The following is a 24,235-nucleotide window of genomic DNA, read 5'->3' on the forward strand; positions in this document are numbered from 1 at the left end:
TATTATAACCCGGGTGATAGACCTACAGTAACTGTAAAGTCAGTCTGTGAGGCAGAGCACCTTTAAAAATAAGTGTTTAGAATTTAGTGACCTCTTGTGGTGTGATCAGGGACAACACTTAAACTTCTACAAGGCAGGGAACATACACTTCATGCAGCCCGGCAAAGTTCACAAAGGGCATGGGCTGGAAATCTTAGCAATTGCTCTCAGACTTCCTATTGCTTAATAACAGGGAGGACTGTGTGAAATGTCTCATTCACAATGATCGGCTCCGCGCACTTGTGTGGAGTGCTATCCCAGTAACGTGCTGATGAAGGAGCTCTTCATGCGCTCCATCCCCGAGTGATGGCTTAAGAGTGGGACAGTGGACTGACTTGCCACACACAGAGTTCAGCCACAAGTGAGGCTCGGTTCACCTCCTCCAATCAGTGGCAGCGGCAGGGTTCAGCACAAGGTGATGCGCTGCTCACGCTTTACCGATCAGAAATGACTTTGTAAGGGTTGTCTGTTTGCTATTTGCTGCTCTAAACTGCAGGCGAGTGGCCATGCTCTGTCCTATTTTCTGTCGATGAGGCAGGCTCAAGAGATAGAGACGCTCTCAGAAACACAAATCGCTTAGTGCACATTCACCTGCTGTGCTGGAAGCGTGTGGGGATTTTTACTGTCAGAAATAATAATTGCATATATAAGAACACTGCAGGGTCTGAGTGTGTGCAATTTGCAAGTTCTCCCTATGTTTGGTGGGTTTCATCCAGGTACTCTGGTTTCCTCCCACTGTCCAGAGACCTGTAGATTAGACTAATTGGCCTTTCATAACTGGAGTCCTGTCATGTACTGGCACCCCATCCAAAGTGTACCCCACCTTGTGCCCTGGGATAAAAATATATTATTATTATTTATATTTTAAATGTTTGGTTTGGTTTGTACTTATTACATTAATGAGTAGAAGTGAATTATCATGGTGAATTTGTTACTTTTTTATACTTATATACTAAGAACAGAAATGTTGCTATTGGATAATGTAAGAAATATAAACAAGATTTCATTAAAATCACCAGTTTAACATTGTTTGTTCTACCTCATGCTACCAGGACAACTCTAACCTGTTGATCTTCAGGTCTTTAAATTGTAAAGGTGGGGTCTCCATGGATCAGACTTGTTTGTCCAGTACACCCTATAGATGATAAATCAGATTGAGATTTTGGGAATTTGAAGGCCAAGTCAACATCCTTTGTCATTTTCCTGAGCAAATTTTTGTGGTTTGTGGGGGTGCAGTATTCTGATGAAAGAGGTCACTGCCATTTCAAAACAACACGCCATAAAGGGAAGTACTTGGATTGCAGCAGTGTTAAGGTTTAGTATACTGTCTGTCTATCAACATAGGATCAAAAGCACAGTGAGCAAAGGTGTCCAGGGTGGAGGGGCACCCCATACCATGCTGCAACCAAGGGCCAATGGCACACAGCACAAAGCGGTCCTGGTTATAAGAGTTACTGTATCATGCACCAATTAATGTACCCTGTACCCTAGCGTTAAGAACATCATAATGGAACCTGTGCTCTAAAAATGCCAAGTCTCTAGATCAGTCCTAGCTTAGTTTTCAGGTCATGTCCCAGTTCAAAACCCATGCTAGATCAGAACTCAGTTACCTGGTCCAGTTCCATTTACTACGCTCAGTCCTGAAGAAGGTGTGTGTTAAAATAGTTAACAAGATAGCTTTTCCACTGTCCAAAACTTCAGGAAGCCAGTAAAGCTGGAATAAAACTGAGTTAATGTGCTCTGAATTTATTGCCCTAGTAAGAATGGAATTCAATTTTATACTTTTTACTAGTAAAACACTTTTAACAACGGACATTGTATATTTTTGTAATTCTACTTTGTGTAAATTTAAGGATATAAGTTTTTAATACACAAATGTATCCTCATAGAGCCAGAGGCAGAAAACTTTGTGAAATGACATGAGATACAAACCTTATGAGGAACCAGACTCAAAAAGGGACCCCTCCTCATTTGGGTTAAACAAGTACGATTTTAAATAATTCCCTCCTATAATAACTGTTTAGCAGACAGTGTGTGCAGTACAATCATGTAAACAATAAATTCATAGTCTATTTCATTGAAGTTATCAACAAATGGAATCAAATGATAAACCATAGTCTCTGGTTACACCTGGGTCCTTATAAGCGCTTGACCTCAATGTGTATTCCTTTGGCTCTGTGACTGAATGGTCAGACAAAGGCAGCCAGTGCGGCCATGTTCAGAGCTCTGTGGGGAAAAAGCAAAAAAAAAAAAAAAAAGACTGGTGAAAAGAGCAAATAAATGAGTGCTTATATATAAAAGGTCTACAACAAAGAGCTGTGAGTGCCTGACAGACAGGTGAGAGCCAGAGCGAGGCAGAGAGAATGAGTGAGAGGACATGAGTGTGGTGTGCTTTGGCCATGCCTGACGAGAGGAAAGAGCTAGGCTGAAAGGCCGGTGGGTAAGGACTGCGGCATCACACAGAGCTGTTCCTGACGAAAGCCTTTTAATGAGGCTCTTGGGGAAAGAAGAGCTCATCAGACTATAACTCATCCTAAGAGACCACACTCTCTCTTTTTCTTTCTCCCTTTCTCATGCACACACACACACACACACACACACACACACACACAGCCAGTGTGCTACAACTTGTGATGTGTGTTCCACTGCTGGTCCTTAAAGCATCCTGCGTTTATTGCTCACGTTATTGTTACCTTTATATAATCAGACAAGCAGGTCTTTTGAAATCATTTGAAGGTTATCGCGTGCAGTAAATTTTTATTAGGCCTACTGTACATTTACTCATTTTGGGCCCTGCTTGACTTGAAGATCACCAAGTAATGGAATGTCCATAACAATGATCATCAGTATACAAAAACTGTTACGTTAAAAATAGAAGAATACCATGCCCAGCAAATACATTATAAACAGCCAAAAATTGACATTTGACATCTGCACTGGCCAACAAGTAGTGAACAAGTTGCAGTATCATCATCTTGTCAAGAGACAGGCCTTGTTAGTTGATTACTCATACAAAATGAATCCACTGTTTACGAGAAATACAGAGCCTCTGGTTTATGAAAAAAAAAAAAAAAACATCTGTGGAAATTGTGGCCAACACTGGCTCAAGTCAAGTGCAGACAGGGACAACTGTCTGAAACAGCAGTGACTAAAACAGAGACTGTTACTAGGAATGTAGGAGGACTCCTCCGAGCCATCATCAAATTTGACCAGACTCTAGAATCAGCAATTATGCAGCACCAGCAATCAGCAATGCCGGTGACAGAGCGAAAAAAAAAAAGAGGATGGACAAGGGAAAATATAACAGTGATTGCATTGATGAAGCAAGGTGAGGAGAGAACATGCGAAACTGCCAATTATCTCATGCATAAGGTAGAGGCAGATGTGAGCGTCCCTCATCTTTGGGCAGCTTCTTGTCAGCCCATTAAGAAGCTCTGTCCTTACTCTTTACTCCTTTCTGATCTTTCTGTGAGGACTGGAGCCCACGGCCTGGCTCCTCAGATTGGATGAAAAGTGTCTCACTAACACATTGCTCTCATAATGGAGAGACATTATAATGATGAAGGAAGGGCAGCTGCAGCTCAGACCTACAGCGCTCCATATTAACAGAACTGCTCGTCTGTAACTGGTTATATGTCCACGTATGAAAGGAAGGACGCTATATGACCCCAAAATATAGCCTTTGTTGTTCCAACAAGAACTGTAAGTTAGCAGATCATAAAACATCCAGGGGGTTATGGCAAAACCATTGCATTAGCTCACAGAATACAGTTATCAAGACCTGTGGGATTTGAAGAGGGTGTGAGGTGTGAGGGTTCCAGTTCACTGTGGTCTGGCTTTGAGTTCTGGCACACTGTCTAATTGCCTAGGTTTTCTCTGTCCCTCTTCTATTTTTTTTTAGCCCTTCCCTATTCTGGACAAGTTGCTCTGAATCATACCAATGCTATTAATACAGATTTCAGTTAAGGAAATTATTAGGCAAGGCGACATAGCTGAATGGCATGCCTCCAGTCACGCAACTCTCAGATAAAGAGGCCGGGAATGCTGTAACACTCGGGCTTTCTCTGGCAATGAAATACTGTACATACTGACAAGATACTGCAATCCTGCTCGCTTCAACAGAAAGACTGACCCATGTTGTATGATCTTGCAGACACGCTTGACTATCCAGATACTCTTTATACATGCTTATGCATTCAGATGGTTTTCCAATGTGCATGTACAAAAAAAAATTGCATTACCTGCTTTTTCATCCCTTTTCCATTTTTTGTTTTGTCTCAAGTTTAAACAAGCTAATTGGATTTTTTTCCATAATATGACATCATAAAATTAGATCCCCCGCCCCGCCCCCCCAGCTTGTAGCTTATGCAAGAGATTTTGAGGTACGAAAAAAACATTTAAAAAAAGGGGTATTTCAATGAAGCATGAACATACACATCTCTGACACTTATATCAAATTGTTAAAAAAAACAACACCTTAAACAAATCCTACATGCTCCTGTAGACACTCTTGACCAATTGCATATGTTTTCACAAGCACAGTTGACCAATTCACTCCCTTACGCTCATGACCAGTCGCGTCTGCTCCTGCTGAAACTTTGTCAAATCCTGCTCCCTCCCATAGTTGTCCTCCTACAGTCTTCAAAATAAAAATTGCGTATTGCATAATTACTGAATGCCATGCATAACCTTGGTGCTAAAATTACCCTCTGATTGAATTTACTTAGCAAGTGATTGTGTGTGACAGTCTAAAAAGAGGGTTTATTCGTAGCAGGTTGTCTCTTATTTACTTTGCCACAAAAAAATTAAACTTCAAGTAAAATAAATACACATTTCTAATCAAATCAGAGATTTAAATGATACATTGATGCAAGTCAGTTTTTTCCAAGCACTGTAGTAATACTTCATAAGTCACAGTACATTTTGGTCTGTTTTTTTTATTTTTTTCAGAGAACCGGACCTCCAGGATGTTCCAGGGCCACTCCAGTGTGCCTGTGTGGGATGCTGGTCCATGGTACTCGAGCTATAACTACCCGTCCCCCTACCCCCATGAGCAGGCTCCATACTGGGACCAGTGTATCTCCGACCAGAAGGTACATTTACAGTAACTTTTTTCATGCTCCTGCTGTTAGATATAAATGGTCAAAATCCTAAATTAATCTGGCATCAGTTTACTTACGGTCAGTATTTAGAGATCTACATCAAATAAAAAAAATACTTGTGTGGAAGCCCTTCATAACAGATTACATAAACCTGAAAATTGTAAATAAGAAGATATCTTGTATTAAAACAGTACTGTAGCTTACAATAGGGTTTAAATGATAAACTTATTATAAACAATAACTTAAGGATAATTGTAGGGATTAAACTGTTACATAATGTATTCCGGTGTCTTGACATTTTCTTTTATTATTATTTTACATATATTATAGATTATAAATATTATAAATAGTAAATTTCAATGATATGATATTATATTATATTAAAATATTATTATTACTCATAAAATCTTATAATTATAAGACAATATGTGATTTTAACTGTTACATTACCTTTTCAGGACAGAAACTATAATTTTTTTTACCTGTTTCTTTTATTAAGATAACTAATAAAACTTTACCATGTGCCATTGTTCAACAGGGTTTTACATAGATTATACAGTACTAAATGTCAAGTTCAGGAGACACTGCATGGTTCACTATTGTTCAGGGTTTTACAGGAGCAGGCGTACTTGTGGCAAGATATTCAATATTATCACTGTCATGTAACTCAGAATTCAAATTACTAAGATAAGTAATGTACAACTGCTGAAGGATGTTTTTGTCAGTTTATGACACTGACATTTGAATAAGGAAATTGCTGCAATTAATATGGTTATACATGGTTATACTTGGTTATAATAATAAAGGTGAAGAAATGTCCCAGAAAAAAAAACGAATAGTAAGTAGATGCATCATTTAAAGTGTTTGTGTAAGTACACGTGTGAAATAACAGAGAGGCCATCTTCACTTTGACGGAGACAGGGCTCTATGTAAGCATGAACCAGCAGGTTTCAGTTTAAAATCTTTAAAGTCTTACACTTCCTCAATCAACTTCCTTTTTGGAAAATACATAATGCATTTTATAATTTTACAGTTCTCATTTAATCCCCCCCCCCCACACACACACAAACACACAGATCATACATCTCTTCATATTTATATCCATCGATATATACGGACCATCTGATCGTTATGATTTATACATATTTTCTCCCACAGTTTGTTCTCATTAGCCCAAGTTCCTTTTGATCTTGTCAATAGCGCTATATAAATAAAATTACATTGAAATGAATTGAATCTCTGTATCTACTGTATATGCAGTACTTATATATACTGTATTTACTTAGGTCTACAAGTTTACAATTCTCAGTTAATCTCACATTTACTGACATTGAAAGTTGTACACACTTAAGGGTGGGCTGCAGTTTTAGAAATGCAAAACCCGATGCTGCAGAGCATGTGTATATATCAGTGACCTTTCGCATGGGCACAAGCGACTGAATCTTTTCTCTTGCCTGCTACTCTGGTATTTAAGCTCGTAATGTGATTACAGATGAATGCAGATATCCGCAAACTGATGCAGAAACCACCCAAATGGCTCTTTGTGTTATGGGAGACATTTTTTCAGGAATTTGTACCCAGAGGATTTTGTGGCTGCATTGTTTGAGCTATAAGTCCCTGCTAAGCGCTGACAGATTGGGTCAGCGTAATCATGCTCTTTGGATCTGACGTGTACGTGTGTGGGCATTTCCATCTATAATGCACATTTAGAATAAGGGCAAATGTACAAGTGTTTATTTATTTATTTATTTATTTATTTATTTTACTGTGGACTTTCTTTTACTTCCAACTGAGACAAAAGTGAAGACAATAAAAAAATTTCAACTTCCCATCGCAGTTTTCCTTTAAAATTTTCAAACAGAGAAAAAAAAAGCAGCAGTCAGTTTTGTTGGTCGAGGGGAGAGAGTGAGAGAGAGGTGTTGAGGTGGGTTGAGTTGGACACATCAAAGTAGGCTTGAGTTTGGTCTGTTCCACAGGAAGCCTTTCATGTTTAAAGTCTATATAAGAGAGAGTGTGTGTGAGAGATAGAGAGAGAGAGAGAGAGAGAGAGAGAGAGAGACAGTGTGGATGAGAGTGCAGCACAAACTGTGTCTAGGAAAAGATACTTGTCTTTCAGGAAGGGGCATCCCCTGAGGCGGTTGTGTGCACGCACACAGGCACACACACGCACACACACGCACACACACGCACACACACACACACACACACACGGAAACAGACAAAGACAGATCCATAGGCATGTACGTACAAGAAGGCCCTGCTGTGAGGCTGATGTTGGGTCAAGGCAGGTGGAGAGATGTGTAGTGGAAGGGAGAACAGAAAAGGGGCACAGAACTTCAACAGGGGAGCATGAGGAGGAGGACTGGCCTCTGGCTGCCTGAGCCACTCGGCTTGAACTGTGATTGGAGACCACCCATCCCTCCTGGCGAACGGCCAACTGTGACTAGCCATGTCCTGCTGTGGCACACTGGGCTGCTGGTTAGCAAAGCAGAACCAATAAGGAATCAAACATTTGGTGGGTGCTTTTGTGGGAAATGGGGTGTGATCCCATTTTCACCCGAGAATTTAATATTTAGCTTCAATTAAGTTTAAACAATAAACATTTACAAAGCACTGATACTGGAGGCTTTGTCTATAAATGTTAAATAATTACTTATTATGAACACAAATTATATGGCAAGAATGGACTTTCAATTAATTAGGATTATTTTACAGCATACATTTTTGATATCAATGAATATCATATTATTGTTTGTTTTGCTGCAAGTGGAAGGGGAAAGAATAATAGAGAATTATTCAACATAACCTCAACTCATCAGCTAGACAGTTGAAACTTGGACAAAGTGACTCCAAACATACATCAAAGCTGGTTGTAAAATGGATAAAGCTGGCTATTGTTAAGCTTTTGATCCCATCGAAAATCCTAAGCTTGGTGATAGTTACAAAAAGCATTTTCCTCTCAAATATTATGCTTGTATGTACAATTTGGACTAATTTCAGAAAATCCAAAATAATCCACAACATTCTTGAATGTTACAAATATTAAAGGAATGAACAATACATAAATATGGAAAATAAGCAAATATTTTTGCTCAAAAAATGAATAAATATAAAGAGGAAATAATGAAACGGATTACCGTAAAAAGTTAGATATTGATGCAGAAATCAGATTTCCCAACAGTGTGACACAATAAAGTATGATTGAATCAAATAAGCTCCATCTTTTATCAGACACCAGATAATCCAATTTTTTTTAAATATCAGATTTGAGTTTTTCACCAAACATTTCAACAAGAAGACTGAAGAATATGACAGATTGGGATGTTCCTATTCCTTTATTAGCGTGGCAGTACCCTACTGTTTAGTGCTTGTTGTCTCAAACTTTGATCTATGAGGGTAACTTCCCGCTAATAGGATTAAGGCCGAGTCCCTTTATGTGCTCTTTACTTAAGTATTGTGTGCACTGTGGATCAGAGCCTGACCTGCCCTGCGTCACCCATGTCTTTCCACAGCCGAGACAAAACAAGGAGGAATTTAGGAAAAAAACTTCAAATAATCCTATCACTATAGCCATAGGCGGATAGCACCATGTCCATGTGAGAAGACAGAGAAGCTCATTCTGAAGTGGTGAACACAGTTTCGTGTCAGGAACGAGTCAGGTGATATAGAGAACGACCAGCAACTAGTGACCATCAGCTGAATGACAAACAATACTGACCTTTATAATGTCACCATCATACACAGTAGACAAAGGTACAAAATGATTACATAATGTAATAAGAATAATATGAAAGTATAAGCAAAAATGCTTCCTATACTATTAAATAAAGCGTCTTAAACATCACATAGATGTATAACAGTAATTAGTTATGTAACTCTTTAAAAATCAGTAGTTAACCGCAAATCCGAAAAACACACTCATCAGTGTGGGAAATTGGTTGTCTGATTTACAGAAAATAGGCTGGCATTTGTACTAGGTTCCTTTTGAGATTTATTTTTCCTCAGATTTCAATACATGACAAATGAAAGGTTGGTAAATGACGAAACAAGATGAAGCAATGGTTACAAGTTTTTATTCCAGTCTGTAGATGGGAACTAAATGCCGATTCTGAAGTTGTGAGTAGAAACTGAGGAAATGTTGGGCCACACAGAGTCACAAACTCGTTTTGTATGTCAAAAATAATATAATTTTATTTTGTCTTTTGCTAGAGGTAAAGTCTTTTGCACAGTACTCTCACATCAACCGAATTATAAATACTTACTTACTTTCTCAGTGAGTTTGAGCGCAGGCAGGCATTAGACCAGTGATTAGCACCTGGAGATTAAGACCTATTTAATAGAAACTAAATAGACTGAGATTGGCACTGTGCCACATAGGGAGTGCGATGTTTCACCACATCCGGCACCTAAAGAACCTCACAGCATCAGCAGGTTTACCCTCGGTATCACCAGCAAACTCCCGCTCTACTCTCTCCACCCTGGCATTGGTGGGTCCCACTAATGAGCCTACATACTCTCCTTTATGAGATTAATGCAGTACATGTAGCAGGTGTCTGCCAAAATTCCAGCCTTATTTAAACCTCCCGGCCCATACCAGTCCAGTAATCCTATTAGCTCTAATTGAGTGAAGTCTGCAGTCTTTTTCAGTTTAACCAAGTTCAGCCTCTAATAGGATTCAAAAAGAAAAAGGCTCGATGCATGGAATATGTGCGGGTTTAGTAGGGAGACAAGGGCATCTCTATGTCCAAGTTTTCCTGAAGGGGGTAAACTAGCCGAAGATACTGAAAGAGATATATAACGCCATGTTTTACTGGTTTTCACTAAGTCTTATGAAGTTTTATGTGTCCAATACTTTCTGACAGCGTGAGACAGTCCTGATAGTTAATGATCATATACATAACATATTCATAATACAGCATCAAGTCAATTTTGCAGAATATACTGTATTAGATATTTATAACAACCTTAATAATAAACATACTTTGTCTCTCGTACCTTTTGCATCATTGTATCTTTCCTTTTTGTTTCTGTTTAACCTTTGGTGATAGGGTGTGTGTCCAGTCAGCTGTGTGTCCAGACAGGAATTAGCCCCAGGCAGTGCTTTGACACGGTAGCTATAACAACTGTCATTCGCAAAAAAGAGCTTTTTTTGGGGTAAAGGGGGTTCTTGTGAATATAATTATCCAAAAAAAGAATCCATATCTTATTTAGATTTTACATTGCTGATATCTTAACCTACATTTTTTTTACAGTTCATAGTAAATGTGTCGCTGTTTAATAATTAACGTATATATATATATATATATATATATATATATATATATATATATATATATATATATATATTTTATTATTATTATTTTTTTTTTATTTTTTTTTTATTTAAAATATTATTAATATTTAACAACAACAAAAAAGCAGAGCCAGATCAATATACAATCAACACCCACAGCAAACATTTAAACACAAACAATAATCTGTTAATATAAGAATAAACATGGATTAACCTACATTTTGGACCATTAGTAATAACGCACAGGTTCAGTTTGCATGTTCACCCTGTGCTTTGTGGGTTTCTCATAACACTCTGCTTTTTTTTAAAAAAGTTCAAAGACTTGTGTTGTAGACGTTTACAATTAGCCCACAGTGTATGATTTGAGTGTGTGAGTATGTGTGACTGTCACTTGTGATGGGTTGGCGCCCTAACCAGGGTATCTCCTGCGTTATGCCCTGAGCTCCCTGGGATAGCACCCCCTGCTAGGGAATATATGATCTAAGATATATTTTATATATATAAAATATATTAGTGGTAAGGAAAGTGAGTCAATGGAATAACACAGAAACATCTGTAAACCCTAACACACTGAATGTTTTGTTGCAAAAAATTTAATTTCTTTGTCTTGGTCATTTTGTCTTTCGAATTCTAGTCTGTAATTGGAACACACACACACACACACACATGCACACACGCACACAAACACACACACACACACACACACACACACACACACACAAACACACACACAAGCACCGAAACATTTCAAAGGAAGTATCCCAGTGTGAAGAAATTGGGTTTTACAGCTATAATTAGAGTGATGTGTTACTGATTGCACACATATTACTGTCTCACACTGTGAAAATGCCCTGTGGTGCTGAGCCGTGTGTCCTGGGAAAAAAGTATTAGGGACAGTAACAAGGTCAGATGCTAAAAAAAAGGACAATTGCTAGTGAACATCTCAACGAGAGTAAATACATGCTGTATTCATAGATCTTTGTGCAGCGATTACAAAGTAATAACAGTAGAACTTAACTTGAATACATTTTATGGCAATTGAAACAATTCCTATTATCACCTTAATTATTTATCACTAATAACTACTATACTTTATTGACTTAAACTTAAGGTCTAGGTCATGGGAGGTTAAAGAGTTAAAAGCAGCTTTGAAACGTGCAAAGACGCAACTTTCTAAATTTGCTTGTGTAATATTTGTAAAGCACTTAATTTCGTTTGACATCCCACATGTTCCAATGACAATAAATATATTCTATTCTATTCTATTCTATTCTATTCTATTCTATTCTAATAACCAGATGATTATGACTTCAAACGACTGAAAACTGCTTCAAGTTCAAAGCTCTTAAAACTTTCCTAAATTTTTCATCTTTTGTACAAATATTTAAATTTCACTATCACTTTTTTTAAAAGAAATGTATTATATATTAAATATATTTAACCCCTATTGCTGTAATGTACCACTGTACTTCCAGATCTTTACATCTGATTTATTAAGAACCCTTTAGGAATTGTCCTATTTGTCCTAAGTCTGATGTAGTGTCGTGCACTGAAGCGCACAGAAATGACACACCCAACAACCACCCAATATTACTGTTTGTTTCTGATACACATCGAACCCTTCAATCAGTCCGGGACCCCCAACATTACTCTCCACTTTGGAGGTTATGAAGTATAAAGGAAGAGCAGGATAAGCAGAACGTGCAAGAAAAAAATGGAGGGAAATCAAAGAGTTGGATTAATTGGCATTACTCAAAGTGTCTGAGCACAGCAAGAGAGAGCACTGGTACTAAGGGGAATCCAAGCTATCCTAAAACTTAGCCCGTTTACACAATTAGGCAACTCACCTTTGACCCCCAAGCACAATAATTAATGAATAACAGAGAGGATAAAGACAAAAGGCGCAGAGTAGTTGGGGTGAGTGAAAGCGAGTTATACATCAAAGAATGACAGTAATTGGCCCTGTGGTTTTCATTCCTCACCCTATTTCTTTCAATTCATTGAATCAAAATAATGGGTTCAGGTTCATTATCAACAGATCGTAAGCTGAGCAGTGCAAAACTTCAGCTAGGCTGGGCATGTGTGCGAGGATGTGTGTAGTGTGTGGGTGTAGTCCCGATGGTTGACTGATACCTACAAACTTGCCAACAGGCTGGGAGGGAAAGCCGTGAGCGATATTGCGGTGCCAGAAATAAGGTAGAGGTTGTCACTTATTTGGCGCGATTTGTTAACCTGTCGCATCATCATGCTGAAATATAGCTGGTACGGCCAGGTAAGTCTGCCTGGTCTTAAAATTGTATTTACTCTCACATTTCCATTTTTCATAATATTCTGTAAAAAGACTTTATAGCTTACGGTGAATAAAATGAAAGTCATTAAACTGTATATGTTTATGTCGGTTTCGTTTTTATGGATAAAATGGATTTAGAACTTTTTACAAATTTTTATTCTTTTAATTTTAAAACATTTTTTAAAGATAGAAATGTTATCTGGAATCATGTTATATTATTATTTAATTATAAGAAAGTTTTTAGGAATTTAATGGAGAAAAAGGGTAATTAATGAAAAACTGTAGTGACAGATCTGCAATCACAGTACAAACAATGTGACAAACTATGTAAATGAAAAAAATATGATAATATAAAATTAAAATAATAGGAAAGTTTATAGAGTCTGACTAGAAAAAATATATATGTAAGAAGCTGACAGAAGTATCGTCTGTAAAATCGTTTTTAACTGTGATCAAACCCTAAGATTAACACAAAACATGTTTTTGTCTTATAGTTAATTTAATCTTTACCCTGTTTCTCCTGCTGAAAGTTATTAGATGGTTATGTTTTATATATATATATATATATATATATATATATATATTATTTTAGTTTTTTTTTGTAACTGAGAGGTTCATCCATTATGGATGAATCATGTTTCAGAAAAAAAAAAAAAACATGTTTATGCATACACAACTTTGTACGGTGCTTTGGTGCTTGTACATTATGAACGTCCATTTGTCATTCACCCCCCCTCCATGTTCACTTGAAAGCTTGCAAATGACTCTGAGGTTAAAGAGCGCAATTCAGGACTTGGCCCACCACATAAAGTGCAATTAGCTATGCTCATTCATGCAATTCCACCTCTCCATGCTTAATTCAATTGCTGGAACGCGAGTGATCAATCTTATCTCACGTGATGAGGCCGAGATTTAGCAGACAGTCCGTGCTCACAATCCAACCTTGATCTTACTTAAACTTCAGAGATTTTCCAAACCTGGGAGTCATGTCAAGTAACTAACAGTCTAACATGTCTGAAGTTTGGTTTTTGGTCTGAGGGGCATCCTGTGGGGATGAAAAGAGAGGTGTCATGCCATGTTAGCGTCACCCAGGAGCAAAGCTCCGAGTAACCTTTAGAGAGATATTCCGTCTGGAATGTGGGATCTCCTCCAACTGATTGACATATCAATGCGAAACAGTGAGAGAGACATCATTTTAGAACTAGCACTGCCGTAAGCCCCGGTTTATGAAGTTAAACAAAGAAGATGAATAACAAAATCAAAATGACAAACCTCATCCCAAAATAAAGCAATAGAGAATCCATGGGACATACAGTATGAATACATTTAATCTGAGCATATTTAAGGCAAAAGGAAGTACACTAGTAGGTTTTACTGTATCCCTGCTATGCGTCAATCTTCCACTGTATTTCCACGGTATTGTCTCAACATAAGAAATCCCCCTGCATAGAATAGTGTTTTGTATCTTATGCACTCTTAAGTCTACAGTAAGAAAACTTCCAGTGTGACATGTGAACAGGGAAACAGGAAGTTAGGCACAGCACACCTTCAAATGAAACTCAGTCCCAGTCGATTAATCACTTTAGAAAAAAGGGAGCCAGGTCCACACATAGCGCTCAATTTCCATTTTACTAAATGCACATCGGACAATTTACAGGTTTCTATGCAGTTTGAAAAGTCTTAATATATTTCTTACTATATTAAAAAAAAAAATGTTTTAGGTTTAGATAAAAATAAGCTAGTGTCAAAGTTCAGGAAGAGAAAAGAAACCCAGGAGTCGTTCAGTAGTGCTGAAAATGTCTTTCTGTGACACCAGAATGTAGCTGTGCATAAACACATTACTGTTCTGTGTCTGTGCGTAGAGATATAAGTTCACTTTAAATGAAGAGTCACAAGCATAAAGAATGGCTTTTGTTGCACACTTGACTACAAGAAAATAAGGGCATGACCTCAGAGTAGGGGGACACTTTCACACACATACATACACACACACACACATACATCCATGGAGAGAGAGAGAGAGAGAGTCCTGAAAAGCTACAGCACAAGCAGTTCTTTGTCCTAACCCAAACAGTGTATTATTAGTTCGGTTGAGGTCAAGGTTGATTTAATTTTCTGCTTAGTTCTCATGCAACGGCTACTACATTATTTAATTTGTTAATTTCCTCCCATTTAATTACAGCTGTAACAATTACTTGTCCAGCTAAAACTTTTGAACAGCACATCATAAAATTAATTCATTCAGCAAATAGATGCACTTTACACACATACAAAGCTGTATATATATTTAACTTTACCCTGGAACAAAGGTCAAATGAACAATCAGGATTGAATGGTGCCTTGTTTTTACAATTTTCAACATAATTTCAGCTTGGCTTGTGACTTTGTTGAAATATATTTGGATCCTATTAGGAATAGACCTCCTTTTGAACTCCTTTTCAAACAGATCTCTCATCCAAGATACATCACCATCCAATGCACACAGTATAGCGAGATGAATCTGTTGGTCCCGTTTGCTCCTCTTATTTAATTCTACTTGATATATACGATACAATGAAGTAAAAATAATATATATTGAAGCTTTTAAATTATGATTACAGACTCACATACGTGCATGGAGTTGGCATGTTCTCTCTGTGCTTGGTGGGTTTCCTTCGGGTACTCCGGGTTACCTCCCACAGTCCAAAGCCTCGTGCCCTAAGTCTCCTGGGATAGGCTCCAGACCCCCTGCGACAGGATAAATGAATACAGGCTCATGGTTTTGGGATCAATGTGGAGATCTGGACTTCTCTATGAAGAATAGAGAAAAAGGTTCAAGGCCATTTATAGTCAGGTTCTATCTGGGGCATTAGGATGAGGGTTTGTTGGTCTGTTTGTACTCTTCCTTGTACAACACTACAATTAATCTTTGTCATGTCGGTTAGAGATTATTTCAGCTGTGTGACATCGCATGTTATCCTGTGGTCATAAAGAGAAGTACATGGTCGCCAAAAATACTCATTTAATGCTCAAATGGTACTAAATGGCCCAAGGAGCCAAAGAAAACATCCTTCAAACCATAAAACCACCACCACCCGGGTGAACCACTGATAACAGCCAGTATGTATTTATGCTTTCATGTTGTTTATGTCAAACTCTGACCCTAATATCACAATGTCGCAGCAGAAATCAAGACTCATTCTGTTGTCCAAATTTGTCGAGCCCATGCAAACTGTAACCTCAGTTTCCTGTTGTTAGCTGACAGGCGTGGCACCCGGTGTGATCTTCTGCTGCTGTGGCCTCTATCTGCTTCAAGATTTGACATGTTTCAAGATTTGACAAGATCTTGATGTTCTCTTTCAGAGAAGCTCTTCGGCATCCCTCAGCTGCAAAAAGATTTTACCTGAGTAACTGTTGCCTTTCTATCAGCTTGAAGCAGTCTGGCCATTCTCCTCTGACCTCTGCCATCAATAAAGCATTTTCACCCAAAGAACTGCTGCGCTGTGGATAGTTTCTCTTTTTCAGACCGTTCTCTGTAAACCTTAGAGATGGTGGTGTATGAAAAGACCAGTAGATCAGCCGTTTCAGAAATAGACCAGCCATCTGGCAGCAACAGCCACACCACATTCAGAGGCACTTTAATCACCTTCCTTCCCCTTTCTGAAGCTCTGTTCAAACTTCAACAGATTGTCGTGACTATGTCTACACACCCAAATGCACTGATGTGATTGTCTGAGCAGCTGTTTGCATTAATGAGTAGTTAAACAGGTAAATGAAGTGGCTGATCATGCAGCTTTGGACTACTTATCTAATGGACACAAGTTCAAATAGCATGGTCCTTAACCTTCACCTGCTGAAGCTGTAAGCTGACCTTATTCTTAGAAAAGAGTTTCCCATGTGTTTGAGGTTACTGCTCTGAACCTGAAAGAGAAAACTTCTTGTTTTTGCACTTTCTCTTTGTACTTCTTCTATTAGGTCTTCCTGAGTTATGGGAATTTAAAAATGCACAGCTTTGGGATGCAGCAAACTCTCAAGATATTGCAACATGTTGTAAACAGAAACCCCTTCAACAGATTCCCAAGAGGAAAAAACAAAAAAACTAAGAAAACATGCTCACACATCCATGCTGACAGATAAAGCCATTGGTTTTCCAAGAGTCCAAGACGTAGTACTATATACAAATTTGTACATAAAATGGTCAGGCATGATCACTTTGGACAAACGCTTGATCACATCATTAAACAGTAAACTGTATTAATACCAATAGTAACTTTTTCACTAAATGTAATACATTTTTGTAACTTTAAGCTTGTAATATGATACTGTTGTCACTCTGGGCTGCTGAATACACTCCTAATATTAATACAATTAGTATATATTTGCATGTATAACGTGACACCAGACAATTTCCCCCTGATATTGATGCAGATGCTAATACCTTGAGTATCAGCTGATATTACTGTAAATCCGACTATGCTTTAAAATGAGTGTAACTGAAATACTACAAAAGAATGAGAAGACCTACACACCTAAAACAGAACCATAGCTTTCAGAGAAAAATCATTTTTGCTGCAAAAATATTAAAAGGATAAAATATATACACTACCGTTCAAAAGTTTGGGGTCACTTTCTAACTCCATGATCGTTCCTGATTTTTATTTCTTTCTACATTGTAAAGGAATGCTGAAGGCGTCCAAAAATGCATTAATCTCCTTTGAACAGTTAATAGTGAGATGTTTCTGCTACTTCTGCTCTGTAAAGACTTCATAACGCCTCTAATCTGAGGTGCTGTTAATTGGTCATTTTTCAGGCTGATAACTCATAGTTTTTGAAATCCCCAGTATTGTAGAATGTAGAAAATAAATCATTAAACAAAAACAAAGAAATTTGCAAGTGACCCCAAACTTTTGAACGGTAGTGTATATATATATATATATATATATATATATATATATGATATAAAGAAAACCAACTCATATCAGTAGCAAACTAAAACAGAAAATTTCACCTGTAGGAAAAAAAGAAGAAAATAAGATTTTTAGATTTTAACTCATCTGATTATGCAACTTAACTGGTTGGCGGGGGTGTTTCAGGCCATTGAGGCTCTTTTAGGCAGTGTTGGGCTTTTGGTCAGGGCCCTAAGTCCTACAGTATGAGCAAAGAAAATACCCAGCCTGTAGAGATGCACTGTGCCAATAACCTGCCAAATGAATGGAAAGAAAGAAAAAAAATAAGGTGTATACAGTACTGTGGACAAGTCATGCAGGCTACAATGAATGTGTTAGTGAAGCTAAAACTTGAAAAAAAACTTGAATGAAAAACAAATGGGGATGTGGGAGAGGTGTATGTTCACATGTGCTGAGTGTGCATGTCTGAAAACGGATTTGAATCATTTTCGCTGGTACAGGTTTTTTTTTTATTTTTTGATAATTTAAAGTGTTGCAGCTAATTGATTCTATACAGAAAGTGGATCTTGCTATGTCCTTTCTTTTTTTTTTTTTTTTGGATACCTGTATGACTATGAGCATGTAGAGTATTTAAGTTGGCAGCAGCAGTAGTCTTGATAATGCACTTATCTGATCATGGACATGCATCCAAAATTAGACCTGGTTATGCAGCTGGGAAAGAAGATACACATTCATCTAAGGTGTTGTGCCTGTGAACTGCTTGATTTGTTGGCTACGAAACGGGAACAGTTTAATTGATTTAAGGGAAAAATCACATTAGTGCTAATTGCATCATATCAGAAAAGTCTGGCTGGACTGAGTTCCCGTTTTCTGGCCAAGCGTCCAATCCTCTTAGCCACTTATTCACTGTACTGTAATGTTCTTCAGTTCTGTTCTAATTATCTGAAATCGACTAGACCTTGTAAAGCCTGTTTAAGGGTACAAACAAAAAATGACACCATGTCATATTCTATACACCAAAATAAGTTTATTCAAGCATTTTGTATACGTATCTTACTCTTTGTTGATAAACGCAATGGAAGGAACGGACCGGCATTCGCATAATAAAGCGAAAATTGGTGTAATATTTAATTTATATATAAATCATTAAAGTGCACCTGCTATTATGCATTCCTTTTCTACTCGGATAAAACAGACCTCAGATGTGTGAGCCGGACTTTGAAGTCTTGTCTTAGAAGCAGACCAACTTTTACAGGAAGTAGTTCATGTTTTATGCATGCTGTGTGCGCGACTAACAAAGGTGAGCCGTCATGCTGGGACACGAGAGAGCGAGAGAGAAAATGGCTAACTAGTACTTTTGGCAGGGCTAAACATCTACAAACACAACACACACACTCACACACACACATACAGTACAGTACTATGAATGTTCAAAGCCTTTCTTATGTATTCCCAGAAACCTTCAGCATTTCTGCCACTTCAATGCAAAAAAAAGTAGAAAGGTTTAATTTTATCAGCAGAAATCTGTCAATAATCAAACTTTTACATGCTGAGGAGAGATCAGGACACTTTATCTGCCATTTGAACTGCAATGTCGTCCATCACACTGTTGATTGTGTAATGCAATTACTGCCTTTCCATGACTGTTATCATCACCCGAGTCTCATCAGCCGTGCACTGATAAAATCCAGTATAACTCCCTGATTAAAATACAGCACAGTAATCTGTCTTGAATGTTTTCAGTTGCTGATGCACTGATAATGCCAAACCAGCTCGATCACTTAGCATTATGTGCTCAAATACAGAATCATACTCAACCATATCCTGCTTTTGTTTTCTGCATCCAGAGATGCTAATTTACAAAATCAGGCATGAAGTGACCTTATGTGTGCCAGGAAATCATCTATAACACTGTTTTTTTTTTTTTTTGCTAACGTGTTTATGTGACTTGCTATATAGTGCATGTGTGGGCTTTCTGTACAGAGGTGTGTGTCAGGGAGATAACCTATGACTGGAATGTGCTGAGTAAGAAAATGTGCACAGGCAGAAAGGAAAAGATCCTAGAACATAACACCCCCCACCATTTCCCAACAGGTTCGTCCCTCTGCTTTCAACTGTCGAATTTTTTTGCCTCTGTCAGGCCTTTGGCTAATGGCTAGTGGTGGAGTAAAGCCTCACAGAGGAAGCCTGGGTGCTGAGAACGCTGATGTGTCATGTCTTCCTTCCCTGGCTGGGCTTTTAACATACACTGTTCAGGAAAATAACACACACACACACACACACACACACTCGCACGCCAACTCATCCTTCTTCTTTCCGTGCCTGACTGCACACCCAGCAGGCTGACTCACAGCAACTCCTTCTTCTTTGAGGTTTCATGTTATGGACATTGGGATTGTGTGTTAAAGACAAAGGGTGTGTTGCTGAAAACTTCTGCCACTGGAACCATGAGCCACCGCTGTGTAGTCAAAGTCATCTCCCTCACTGAGGTCCAGCTGCTGCCGGTAGGTACAGTAGCTACAGATACAGACAGGAGAGACAGACAGAGCTATATGCAATTTGCAATGCTTGGTTAGGATTTGAAAGGCTGCACCTCAATGAGAAAAATTGATGTGTATGTGTGTGTGTGCGTGTGTGTGTGTGCGTGCATGTGTGCACGTGTGCGTGTGAGTGTGTGTGTTAGCAACGAGGAACTAGCTGCAGAGATTTTGAAGAAATTTCGAGCTATATGAGTTCACCTGATAATAAATTGCAGAACAAAAACACACTGAATGCAATATTTCCTCAATTCAGTCAATTTCTGTATATAAATAATAAATAAATAATAGTAGCTTTGAGCTTGTAATATGATACTGTTGTCACTCTGGGCTGCTGAATACACTCCTAATATTAATACAATTAGTATATATTTGCATGTATAACGTGACACCAGACCATTTCCCCCTGATATTGATGCAGATGCTAATACTTTGAGTATCAGCTGATATTACTGTAAATCCGACGTTGCTTTAAAATGAGTGTAACTGAAATACTACAAAAGAATAAGAAGACCTACACACTTAAAACAGAACCATAGCTTTCAGAGAAAAATCTTTTACGCTGCAAAAATATTAATGCATTAAAAAAAAACAACTCTTACTGTATATCGAGTCTCTGAATATGAAATCAGTTGCAATTCCAAACCTAATTACTGTAAAAGCTGTTCTATTACACTGTGTGTGTGTGTTTGTATGTGTGTGTCCAATCAGACTAGCCAGGTTAAAATGAAGTTATAAAGCTACGGCTGTGCTTTTCTTTAAAAAAATAATTAAATATAAAATATATTGAAAATATTTGCATTACATATCTTGTGATTCGCCCTCTCTGGACTGTTATCATATCTTTGCACATTCACACACGTCATGCCACTGCTACAGTACATCCCCTACATTTATGGAAAAAAGAAAGGATTCACTCCCTCTAAAGTGACTAACAGACTGAAGTGCCCTAGCACAAAGTTTACTGAACAAATCATATTTAAATTCTTCCCCCCTAAGAATAATCTAATTCTTAAAACAAATCTAATTGATGTTATTAAAATGAAAAAAAAAGAGATGTAGTGAATTCTTAAAACTCCTAAAATTATTAATATGATTTAATTTAATGAGCAGGTCATCATTGATTAATTGGACTATGTAAATGTGCAAAAAAACAATCAATCAAACAAACAAAGTAACAAACAAACAAACAAATAAAAGTCTGTGACAATTTTTTACATTACCACCAGTTTTAGATAAAATCCTAAAACACAGTTTGGTATGGATTTAATTAAATGTTAACAAATCCTAAACATTATCAACATACAAATAATTATGATTATGAAGAAATATTGAGGAAATGAATGCCTTCAGACAAGCGTATAAAATTGGGCAAAATAAGCTTGACTTTGACTCAGTATATTTTTAGACACATGGCAATAAAAGTTATTTTTGGATGTTCTTGAAATACCCTCAGACGCCATGGAGTTCATAACTTCACAGCTGGCCCTTTGTGAACTCAGACAACACAACAACAAAACGGGGCCATTCTGGTCTCCTAAAAAGTGAATAGGTCCGTCCTATATATAGCTTTACGATGTGTTATGGACTAAAATAAGATACGGGTCCAGTTCTTGACAGTTAGTTTTTGAGAGCTGACAGTGGACAATGGTCTTCAGAGTGCTATATCTGAGATGAGCCCTTGGGGTTTTTGAGAAACCACACGCAACAAGCAGCATTTGTTTTCGAGCCCCTGAAGCAGAAGTGGATGAGGGTTGGGAGGGGGGCGCTATGGGGAAGGGAGCAGCATGGGGACAGGCTACGTCGCACAAACAGAATAGGGCGGTCCTCTTGAATTGGTGATATAGGCAAATCAGAGGAATCCCCTGGTGATCAAACCAACCAGATCAGTGTTCTGATGGCTCTTTGTTTGAGGTGATTATGACACTAGGTCATAAAAGGGCAAGCCAGCCTCCCTGTTAATTAGGTCTTTTACTACACCCAGTCAGTTTATAAAGAGTGCCGGGTAGGAGGGGAAAGTCACAATCTCACTCAACACATAACTTCATCTTGGGATCCTACTAGAGTTCCTTGTTAAAGCTGAAGAGGACACACGTGTTCTGAGGATGCCACATTTATCTGATTGTAGCTACTACATGATGCGAGACGGAGCCCAGGTTGCCAGTGTAAGGACTTGCTTTGCCTTGTGGTTTTGGTTTTTCATGTTGTTTGTCGGTTGAAGATCAGGTCTGAAGTTCAGCTTGAGAAATGGTCTCAGCTTATCAGGTTGAAGAGAGTTGACTACTATTTACAGCATGAGTGGGAAGAAAATGAGACAATAAGGAACTTTTAGTTATTTGGTTCTTTTGTACTCTTACATGGTGTTTTTCATAAAATGAATATTAGATGTTATAATTGAAAAAATTAAAACTTTGTAACACTTTATAGGTCTGCAATTACTGACCATTTCTCTCAATCCTTAGGTTCAGAACCACCTGGACACTTCCAAGTACCTCCATCAAGCCCAGACCCAGCAGGTCAAACAGTACCTGACTCTAGGTACGAAGGTTGCTGGTCAAGCCCACCCACACCCGGGCCAGGCCCTGGGCACGATGCCCGTCATGCACAATGGCCATATGACACCTGTCAGCGACACCAGCACGCCTGGCAGCCCAGTCACCCTGCTACCTCTTCCCAACAACCATGACACTGAGGTAAGTACCATGTCCCATCCCCCATTCTCCTCCACACTGCTCATCAGTAACATCAAACAGGTAGCACTGATCAATACTAAAGTAAAAGGGCTCACTAATCTGATAAGAGACATTTTCATCACGCTGCAGTCTTCTAGTGTAGAGATGATAAAACGCTTGTTATTGGATTAGGAAGCAGCTTGTCCTTCTCTCTGTACTGATTTAATGACTATTAAAGATCTGACCAGGTAAATGCACTACAGTGTAATCATTGTTTTCTTTTAGTTTCCAGTGGATGAAGTTATCGATGATTTATTTGGCTATATGGAGCCTGGAATCATGATGCAAAATAATGTGAGTATAAATGATGTTTATTCTTTAAGTGATCAGGGACCTTCCGGAAAAGTTATATAATCACTGTTGTTTTTAATTATTGTTAACATTTTCTGATTAGAAATTATGCTACGGAATAAGAATGAAAAAAACGATAAAACTCTAATTACTTTAATTACATCAACACAAACCTGTGAAGGGTTTAGACTAGTCTGCTTTGATAAATCCCTTTAGAAAAGATCAGAAGCACATGGTGAAATGTTGATTCTTGATGTGCTTGGGAAAAAGAAAAAAAAAAGTTTGTCTTTTGTGAGGTCAGATTAAGCCCAACTTCGAGTCAAAGTTCATGATGTGTGTGGGGAAAAGGATTAAACGGCACTGCTTTCTTTGTGCGTAACAATACAGATTAGTCACTTAATACAATCAGGGGAATGAGTGGTATGCAGAAAATAAGCTATAATGAGTGAAAGCCTCATATACATACTGTATACTATGAGGACTAGCATAGGGTCGAAATTTAAGTACGGGCGGGAGAAAGTGAGTAATGTGAGTAGATAACAAAAAGAGAAAAATCCTTATATATGCAAATGTGGAAGAAGTTCATCTTCATCCAAAGAAGTGCGATTTAGCTAAGAAATAAAAAATGCACACGCAGGTGTCTAGGGATACGAGCGATCCCTGCGTTTCTTTGACTGGGCAGAAATTCGGTAGCATTTTGCTGATGCTTAGCCTGGACAAAGAGCTGCTTGAGTGGTGATTATAATGGCACCTCAACTCACAAGAGAGGAATGCATCACTGAAGGAGAAAGTATAACACTGCATTCCATCACACACACACACAGAAACAAAAAAAGGGATGGAGAGGACTTCAGTGTTACACAGGGCATGATAGGAAAAGAGACTGAGCGTGCATGTTGAAGATACATAGAGAGAGATAATACGAGACAGATTATATTTCAGCATATGCAGTGAGGCATCAGATTGGGCTAATGCCTCGTCTCCCAGTGGGCTTGTTCAGAGATGATACCATGCTTAAACGGATCAATTGATTTTAATTAGTCGTACAGTGCGACGCATCACGCC

At 38.2% G+C, this 24,235-nt stretch overlaps 1 protein-coding gene across 3 annotated transcripts in view; it reads left to right on the forward strand.

Annotated features, from left to right (window-relative positions):
* Window positions 1-24,235, forward strand: part of tfec (transcription factor EC) — a 33,407-nt gene that overhangs the window by 3,402 nt on the left and 5,770 nt on the right. For all 3 annotated transcript variants that reach the window (XM_053508755.1, XM_053508756.1, XM_053508757.1), the window contains exons 2-4: window positions 4,990-5,132; window positions 22,610-22,840; window positions 23,105-23,173. In XM_053508755.1, coding sequence (XP_053364730.1) covers window positions 5,007-5,132; window positions 22,610-22,840; window positions 23,105-23,173 — 426 coding nt within the window. In that variant the 5' untranslated portion in view covers window positions 4,990-5,006. The remainder of the gene's footprint in view (window positions 1-4,989; window positions 5,133-22,609; window positions 22,841-23,104; window positions 23,174-24,235) is intronic.

The sequence above is a fragment of the Clarias gariepinus genome, chromosome 12, assembly GCF_024256425.1.
Source record: "Clarias gariepinus isolate MV-2021 ecotype Netherlands chromosome 12, CGAR_prim_01v2, whole genome shotgun sequence".
Lineage (NCBI taxonomy): Eukaryota > Metazoa > Chordata > Actinopteri > Siluriformes > Clariidae > Clarias > Clarias gariepinus.